Consider the following 10,106-nt stretch of genomic DNA (forward strand, 5'->3'; position numbering starts at 1 on the left):
GGCAGAGAGCACCACTATAGCGCAAAGCTAAGATTTCCGTTTTACTTTTTAGGGTGGTATTCTTCTTCTGAAATCTTCTTTAAAACAACATAAAATTCCTGTTATACACAATAACTTTACAAAAAGTAAAGCAGGGAATTGATGAGCTGCTTGATGACCTCCATTGTTGTTGCTTTACTAGTTGTCGCACTACAATGATGCACGCTAGCGGTCTACACCACACATGTGCCATGAAAACAAACCACTCAGTGGAAACGAGGCTTTACTGAGTGGAAATGCTCGCCAGAATTAACTGGGAGGGGGACCTGGTTAGAGACAAGATGGCGGCTAAAGATCATAGTCCAGAACCAGAACATCTCATGGTCCTGCTCACAACCCCAAGGCAAATTTCTGATGAACTACTTCCGCTCTGCAGAAACTATGTCCTAAAAAAACAACATAGGTTTTCATGATTTTGGCAGAAAAAGTATAATCATAATTAAAAGACAACTGGGAACGATTGTACAATAGGTCAAAAGATGACTGATGTAAATACTTTACACTTTTTTTTTTCTCAAGTCTGAAAAGCTTTTTAATATTAAGCTATTTTCCCTTTTATTATTTTTTTTTTTTACAATGATGGATACAGAAACCTGACAGTGTTTAAAACTTTGTCTTAAATTATTCTATAAATTGTTTTGCAAATCACAGCAAATAAAGAAGAAAACTGAATTACTTTAAAGACAAATTTTGTGGCATCCTTAAAATCAAGGAATTGATTCGGACTGACATAATACAAAATTGTGAGGTAAACCACTATCTAGAAGAGACAAAATAATAACCCTCTCAAACCAAATTCTAACTTTCTCACATGTAAAAATAAAGTTAGAAATAAACTGCAATGAGACAAAGAAAGCAGGAAATGAAACTTTCAAAATAATAGCATTATACAGTAGTATAAAATATAAATATAACTTGTAAATGTGACTCTTCTTTCTTTCATTTAATGGGATGAATCATCAATCTAATAACTATTATTTGATAACTTGAAAACTACACTATGTAGATTACTGAATTTTTCAATTAAAATTATAAATAAGATGTAATGCTAATTTAAATTTGGTAATATAGTATGTTTTTATTTGCAGAATGTACTAACAATATCCTCTATTTTATTATTTGAATTTTGTACTATACTGATTATAATTAGTATAATTGTCTAATTATGGCATGACTGTGTTTAAGTGAATGATTTGAGTAGTGTTCTTAAAAATGTGTTACTTTATTACATAATTATCGAGGAGTTAAACCATATGTGGCGTTAAATGAATAAATAAACGAATAATTTAGTCATTTTGGAGCATTTTATTTTGGGTTTCCTTCAGGAAACTCCATCAGGTTTCATGCTAGCTTGCGCGCTACATGCCCGCGCGCGCAGCTGCTCCTTTCATTTTTTTTTTATATATTTTAAATTTCTTTCTTTTTCCCCCCTCTTCCTCTCGCTGAGAGTCAGCGACAGAGCGCGGAGCTGGCGCCTCCAGCCAGAGGGATCCCACCTCTGAAGGACTTCAGACGGGAGGAGAACGCCGCCTCCGCTTGACTGAAGAGTGTCGGTGTTGTAAGTTTTGCCGGAAAACAAAGTGCTCCGATGGACTCCGCGGCTCCAGTCGCTCCTCTTGTCTTGGGCTTTGCGTCTCTGCGCTCAACTGTGTGGTAGACTTTCTCGGGGGACATCTTTCATATTTCTATTATTTTTTTCCCGGGTATCGGTTTATTATTTACCTCGTGAATGCAGCCGTCGGCGTCAAAGCCCCGCAGGAGGAGCCTGTCATAGGGAATCAGGATTTCTCTGCCGCCGCTGCTGAACATGTGGATGAGGAATATGTCCCCTAAGATGCTGCTCTTGCTGCAGATACTGAGCTGTTTGCCCCTAACTGGAGCGGCTCCTTCTCTGACCACCGAGCAGCTGGACATGGGGGTGGTAAGTTTTCCATCTTGTTTTCCCTCCTTTAGTCCCTAAATAAAGATCAAAGCCGGTAGGTTTGGAAGTTTTCTCAAGTCTTCCCATTGTCGTCCTGTTGTTTTTCATCCTTCTTCTCGTGGCTCTTCTTAAACACAAGCAAAGAGCAAATATTCCCTTCAAATACTTGATCTGAATTTTAACGTTGCCCTGCAGTCCATTAAGCACAGGTATCAGGAATACTACAACCTTTGATACTTTGCAATGAAAAGCATAAAAATGTATCTTACAGAGGTGTGATTCTCTATTAAAAGGCTGTGAGTCCATGGAAAAGCATGGTTAAAAATAAGCATTTCTTGGATAAGTTTATGGAAATATGCAGCACCAAATATTGAAGATGTAATTTTAACTGCCACTATAAAAAAAAAACAAAAAAAACTCATGTTTTTGACAGCTCCAGATTTTCCTAATTGAATTGAAGTTGTGTTAAAAACCTACTGTATGTAAGTTTTTCTAAAACAGATTGTTGCCCTAATTGTTCACCTGCAGTGCATTATTCTTTACTTTCACCCCAAAACATTGACTTTCTTTTCTTTGCTGTTTATATCCCAACATGATTTCTTGCATTTCTAAACTTGTCTTTCTGATGCTTTTACATCCATTTGTAAGCGTTGTAACATTTCCTATTTGGTTTTCTTGTTTTACATCTTGCAAAACACTTTTGCATAGATTTATGTAGGTCGTTGTTCATTCCCGCAGTTCAGGATGACAAAACTCAAGGTAAATAGACTACATTCACTCAGAAAAGCTTGATAATTAAAAAGCCTACTCATCCCCAAAACCATAAAGTTTACTCCACCCACGCGTTCTTTCTGTGTGAAGCCCTGAAAGTCACTGCTGAGGCAGATGACAAGAGACCTGACACCAAGACATCATTTATTGTGCTTTAGTTCCAAATCAATTCCTTTCAAGCTTCGGAAAAGGTCAGTTTGGCCACATCTGAAAAGATTTTCACCAGTACCTGTGACATGCTTCCCTTTTACTGTTTAACTTTGTCTGTCAGGATATCTTGGCTATTGGTCACACAATAAAAAGGGAAAATTGAAGTAAAGCTGAAACTAAAACAATTTTACACACTGGTAAAATGCAGCTGTTTTGGTTTGAAATGGCAAATGATGCCAAAAAAAGAAAACTTACTGCTTAATTTGGTTTGGTTTCACACTGCACTCTTGAGAGCGGACCAAATGTTTCATACAAGTTATGCAATTACAACAGTTGGTCATTTGGGGACACTATTGCCAGAAACAAATACAAGCAAGAAACAGAAGCACCAAGATGATCTGGTTAATGGTAAACTGATAATTGAAGGTAAAGTACATCAGTGTTACTTAATTTCAGTCGTCCCTCTTTTATCGTGGGAGTTAGTTAAAAAATTAAAACTCACGGTATAGCCAACTTTATGATTATTTTTTATTATTTTACATGTCTTGAGGCAACAAAACTCCTCTCTACACAGTTGATATATTTTCCCACACAGGTAGTAAAATTTTCCCAAACATATTCAGTTCAAGTTCAAACATATAAGTCCAGTATTAAAGATGAAACCCAAGATCATCTTTCCAAGCTGATTCTGCACTGGAAACCTGGCATGGACAAGGTTGAATTACAATGCTCTACAGCTAATCAGGGCACAGAAAACAATGTGCTATAAAGAAAAAAAGCATGCAAGATGCACAAAAAAAAACTCATCCACAAAACACTGAGGCTGCAAAAGGTGAACCCGGCTATAGCAAGGGACTACGCTGTATTGTTCTGTCGCCCCACAGGAAAAAATAAGGACAAAAATTAATTCTTCCAGTTTCTGAACCCAATTATCACCTGTTGGGGTCACAGGGTTGCTGAAGTCTACCCAGCTTCTGTTGGATGAAGGCGGGATTCATCCTGGACAGTTTGCCAATCTATTGCAGGGACACACAGAGATATACAACCATCAACACCCACAATCAAAACTAAGAAACAATGTAGAGACATCAGTAAACCTATCAAGCTTTATTTATTTATTTATTTTTTTGAGACTTTGGGAGGAATCAGGAGTTTCCAGAGAATGGGAAGAACTATCCAACTCCACGCAAAAAGGTCCCAGCTGGGATTTGAACCGGGGCCTATAAAGCAAGAGTACTAATCACTACACCTCAAAAAATTAAAAAATCACAATAAACATAATTTTTTCAAGCTCTTAATTTTAGTCACAGGTAAGTAACTTTAGGGTCCATTCAGACTGGAAAAGTAATTTGGTTGGGACTAAGTCTAATTAATTTGGTCCGGATCAAGTCCTGAACCTTGCATTGGAAATGCATTCAGACGACCGTCAAGTGACCTTTCTTAACTTAAGATCTCAAGATCTTACAAGGGCGGAGCAAAGCAGCAAGACACAGAAATTATGGAAGTCCTGCGTTTTGCGTTTCTTGTCGGGATAGTTCACTAATTGTGACTTTATATTTTGCTGAACAATTTGAATGTCTGTATCAACGTCAGGTACAGCACTTTTTACTTTGCTACGTTGGTATGGCATAGGCATGCTGTAGATGGTTACGGGTAAGAAGACAGCTAGCAAGGTATGCTGATAAGTGTTTATGAAAGCTAGATTGTTAGAAAAACAGTGAGAAGCAATGTGCGTCACGATAAAAGTTGTTTTCATGAGTCTGAATCCATCCGACAAGTATCTGAGTCTCATCCCTGTGGTGTGGTTGTGCTTATAATAGAATTCTGTTAAAGAACTACAAGATGGCTTTTAGGTTGACATCACAGCAGTGTACAGGCCATGTAACGACACATAGAAAAGCATGTAATAAGCTCAGTCCAATTGGAAACGAACTGACACCACTTCAAAAGATGGGTCCGAGAGCAGTTCCTGGTCCCAGACCAGGGTTCATTTGGATGTATTCAAATTGAAAATTTGCTTTGGATTATCGAGGGAAACAAAGTCTGGTTCACTTTAATCAAGCCAAATGTGTCCATTCTGAATACATCCTTGGTTATCTATAAATTCAAATGTACCAAAGAATGTGGTGTAATATCAGAAAATGTATTGAAAGAACCTAATATTCACTTTCCATCTACGGGAAAACCACGCTAATGTCTACACTGACCTAATTCAGAATGCTACAAATTCCTCTTACAGTGTTTACAGTAGCTATGCACTGTACATTTTTTTCCTCATATTTCTTTTTGATCCATTTCGGCCCCACAATGTGTCCTTGAACACTGTTATATTGTTCAAATCCGTCTTCATTATGTTAAGTTTCCTTCAAAGCATGGAGGGCTTCTCCTGTTACACTAAGCCTTCCCTCCTTTCCTCATACACATGCTCACACACACTGACCAGAAGAGTCTAATGCTGCAAAAGCTGCTAAAAATACCTGATAGAAAATAATAATTGCACAATGCTGTAAACATGCCGACATAATCAATTTAAAATGCTGCACCTAGAGTAATATCAAGATTGCTTATGATGGAATTACTGCGTATCTTTATGCAGGAAATGCAATTAGATCCATCGCTGTAAACAAACCAACTGTTTAAAAGACTCAAAATAATATTTAACAATTGCACCAAACTATTGTCCATGTTGTAATTATGAGGGTTATTTTAATTTTCATTATTAATAATTTGTTATTGCCATTATTACACAGGTAATGTTATTTGTTTTTTTCATTATCCTTTGAAGATTGTAAAATCCTTGACAAATGTTTGAAAGGATGCCCAAACGACACATTTCGAAGCAGCTGTTAAGGATCCTTCAAACTGTTTCCTGCTTTGTTTACTCATGCTCAGATTTGCTGTGGCGGATATCCAAGTATATGGCCTAATAGTAACAGAAAAGCAGCAGTATTGTGCTGTAAGTCTTAGATAAACTCTTCTAGAGAACTGAATAACAATTGTATAACCAGCGTGGTGGTGCTACCAGATCAAACGCTTTTATCATATTAGAGGATATAATACTTAAAGTGGAAGCTTTTGTGCTATTGTTGGCTGAGACGTGTGATCTACAAAGTCTCTGTAAAGCTTTTTTGATCGTTACGGTATCTAAATCGTACTGTCTTTATATGTTGGTCTCTGGAAATAAAAAGTTTAGCACATTTGTTTCTGTAGCCTTCCATTTACGAAGCCTCTACATGGAGGTCAGGTAGTTTATGTTCTGAAAAGGATTTTTTCCCTTCGTGTAAAACCTCATGTTTTTCACACATCCTGTGCTAAAGAAACCTCATTTTGACAGGTAAAGGATAAATTTTTTATGGTTTAAATTAATAATGCTTGCTTAATGCTGAAGCCCCTGTGACTTGAATGAAATTTGCAGCTCATAAACCCTCTGATTTAGCTCTCTTATATTCTTGCTTTTAAGACTTTTCTGCTTTGAATTGGTATTTTTGGGTCTGAGTGAAATGCTGCCACTACTGTAAGCGGTGTTTCAGTTGTATATGGATTGAATGAGCTGTGATATGTTTCATTTACACATTTATTTTATAGTCTTCTTTAGCTTTTGCTTAGCGTGGGAATTTATGGGATACGCTACATTCTCACCGAGCTCGAAAACTCAAGTTCAAGCAACCACTTCCAATGAAAAGTCTTTGTAAAACTCTCGCTTTCATGTGTCACTGCAAGTTTTAAGTCAGTCTTCGGGGTCTACATACATTACGTGCAGCCATTGAATGGGTGTTGAAAGATAAACCAGTAGGACTTTGACCAATGAAGGACTCGGATTTGGTAGTGATGTATGGGTAATATCGTTTTGCAAGAAAGTTCCAACTGTTTGAAAAGTAGTTATGAGGAGAAATTCACAATTGCAGTTTGAGCCAGGTCAGAATTCTATGACACCAAGTCTTTCATATATCAAGACATAGCTGTGAAAGAAAAAAATCCTGGAGCAAGATTTGTGAGATTTGCAGCGATTGACATTTAGCACCAAGCCTCTTCCAACTGTGAGTACTTGCGCTAGTATCAGATAGCGACAGTCCGGTGTTATCACCAAATGCTAAATGCTCGTTTAAGAATGTTTTAGTGCTTTGTTGAACCCATTTCAAATGCCTGCTGTGTGCGTAGTAATATACGTCTATAGCAACTGGCAAAGATAATTTGACTGTATGTAAGAATACTTACACTAGACATTGTCTTTTGAACTTGAAACACACAAAAGCTAAATGCATTCTATATATTTTTCACTACAGTCTTTCATGTTTAGCACACATTGATTCGTATGTTGGTTTATTTTGTGGCTTTAAGGGCTGCCTTGAGCTGGTGGATGGACCACGCAGGTTATCACAAAGACATCAGATGTGTCCTTCGCCTACATTCACAGTGTAGGTGAAAATGCACACTTACCATCTGTTGTACAGGAAACTTTTTTGTGATGTGTGTTCATACTTTTCATTTGGTTCTGACTTGTTTCAGAGGTTATTGTGAACAGACTGTGAGCAGTAGTCCGAAAACCGTTCACATCAAAAGAGCCATTCATTCACGTTTTCTTATTAAACTGCAAAGACTTACTTTATCATATAGAAAAAATGCAAAATTGAATTTATGTTTTAATAACCATTATTTAAATTATCTATAAACTGTAGCTTTGAGTATTTAAAATACTGTGTTTTCTGCACTAGATTATAAGGTGCACTATTAATGAATGGTCTATTTTTGAGATGACATCATAAGTAGCACATATTGAACTATAAGGTGTATTAAGCGTGGAAAAATATTCATATAAGTCTGACAGTCAGTCTTTATTAACTGAATTCATAGTAACTCTAGAGCTCTGACATGTTGTCAGAGTGTCATGTGCCTCTGAAAATATATTCAACAACAATAAACCTAACCAGAATTAATTCATTTAAGGTACTTCAGATTATAAAGCGTACTGTTGTTTTCTGAAAAAAAAATAAAAAATAAATAATGCTTTTGTCAAACTTACTATTTAATAGTCTTATTGTGACATGTCCTATATGCATAAGAGTTTATATGTCTATTTACCGGTAAGTTTAAGTTTTATTAATTTATTTGACGCCTTAAAATGACTACAGTCAAACAAGTCGGCATACATTCAAAGTTTTAAAACACTAAAAACAGCAGCTAAAATGTGACAACAATATAAATAACAAAGATAAAAGTATAAATAAGTGACATAAAACACCAGATAAAAGCAAATCTAAACAAAAAAACTGTAAAACACACCAGCAGAGCAGAGTCTCATGCCATGTCAAAGGCCTGACAATAAAACTGGGTTTTAACATTTTTTTTTAAAAAAACAGCTAAGAGTATAATTTAAATATTTATGTGTTATGTGGATTTATGCGTGTATAAATGTATTTTCCAATTAGTTTCATAACCATTTTTTAAAGACATATTTGATATAATGACAATGATGTGATTTAAAGTGAAATGTCACTTTAGTGAGCCGTCATCCTTCTTCTCTTTTCAGAAGTGAATATAAACATGACAGTATTGAATCCAATACAGAAAAATCTATATATGTTCACATTCACCGAGTTGCATTTCTGAAGACTTTGTCTCTGCTGTGCCTCACAAGATAAGAATATGTACTTTAATGCTATTTTAATAACAAAGAGTTCTGAGAGTGGATTACAACAACCATCGTGTGGTCACTTGTTTAAATTAAATTTAAAATCCTGAATAGCTGAGATGAATTAATAACTAATAAACTTAAAGTAGTAAACTACTTATTACATATTTTTTTAAATTGTTTGGATTTTTCTTTAGAGTCATAAAAACCAGTTGGAACGATCAAAGTACTGCATGTAGCTCCAGAACTTCAGGTTTCAGATCCCTGGACTTTGATGGATGTATAACACTCGCAGCCCAGAATACACCATCATGCAAAACACAGCCTTTCAAGGTGAATACAAATTTGCTCAGGAAAATTTTATTTGTTGTGATGTGGAAATGAAGAAAAAAAAAGTCATAAGATTCGGTCATAAGAAATGATAAGAGGAAATCAACTTTTATCAAACCACGGCAATGTTCCTTCCCAGAAGTCTTTGCAGTTAAATTTTTCTTAACATTCAATTATTTTTTATTAAATCATCAACTGACAATTGACTTAAGTGAATGTGAAGACAGGAGGGTCATAGTAATGCCGCTCTGTGGAGGATAATTCTCCACTTTTTCTAACCGCCAAATTGATTTGCAATGAAATATTTTACGTCTCATTACATTAATATGAGTTATGTAACCTAATCTTATTAAAACACATGGAATATACTTTTCTAGACTCGAGTGTGTGGCTATGCCCAATCAGTGCCAGTCATGCTGCCTACAGGAGTGAAAGTGGAATCAGTGATAAAAATGTTCTTTGTTATATTTTCCTTCTTCGTTGGGAGATTTGTGTACCACAGCTATGTTGTTGTATGTCTTACAACATTTTAGGAGGAGTTCAGAGATTAAAAAGTATTTAGCTGTAGTTTATGTGTTTAAAAAAAACGTATTTAAGTCTGAATTTTACTCATTTTTTGGCAATATTGGAACCTTATCTAAAGAGGAAGTTTGATTAGTGATCAAAAACCTGAGTGTGTGACATTAATTCTCAGCACTTGACCCATCTTCTGAAAAACCAGTGAGCTGCAAGCAGTCGTGCCTGAGAATCGTTTGGTGGTTTTACCATCCAATCCCTCCCCTGATACTGAGTGTTGAATAGAGGCATTTGGTCCCGTTTTCTGATTATCTTTTGGTGAACAAGAAACATAAATAAAACAGAAGAAATATTTACAGATATTTGGTTTGCAAAAAGTTTTTAATGAAATTAGAAATAAAGACTGTTTTGACTGAGATAGATGGTTTGTGCTCTGGATCTATGACTAAAAGACAGTTTTAGGAAGCAGGTCTAGTATAAAGGTAATTTGAATTGATGTTATTTCAGTATGTAAAAAAGTCGGTTAAAATTTTGACAGACATGTATTTGAAAGGAGTAATTTAAAACCAGCAACATTTGTAAGCTTATATCAAGTCACAAGATTACTTGGATACATTGACAAAGCAACTCTCAGGCTTGAGGATAATATAAAAAAATTACCTAAACACTGTAACTTTGTAAAATTTGAGGAGTTTGACCACACAAGGAAGTTACCAAAATAAGCCTGCAGTACTAGAATATTTCACACAT

General features: G+C 35.7%; 1 protein-coding gene across 1 annotated transcript in view; it reads left to right on the forward strand.

Annotated features, from left to right (window-relative positions):
• The first annotated feature begins 235 nt into the window (after positions 1–235).
• Positions 236–10,106, forward strand: part of LOC112136147 (matrix metalloproteinase-17) — a 133,594-nt gene continuing 123,723 nt past the window's right edge. The window contains exon 1 of the mRNA XM_024257741.2: positions 236–1,960. Coding sequence (XP_024113509.1) covers positions 1,847–1,960 — 114 coding nt within the window. The 5' untranslated portion in view covers positions 236–1,846. The remainder of the gene's footprint in view (positions 1,961–10,106) is intronic.

This window comes from Oryzias melastigma, linkage group LG12 (genome assembly GCF_002922805.2).
Source record: "Oryzias melastigma strain HK-1 linkage group LG12, ASM292280v2, whole genome shotgun sequence".
Classification (NCBI taxonomy): Eukaryota; Metazoa; Chordata; class Actinopteri; order Beloniformes; family Adrianichthyidae; genus Oryzias; species Oryzias melastigma.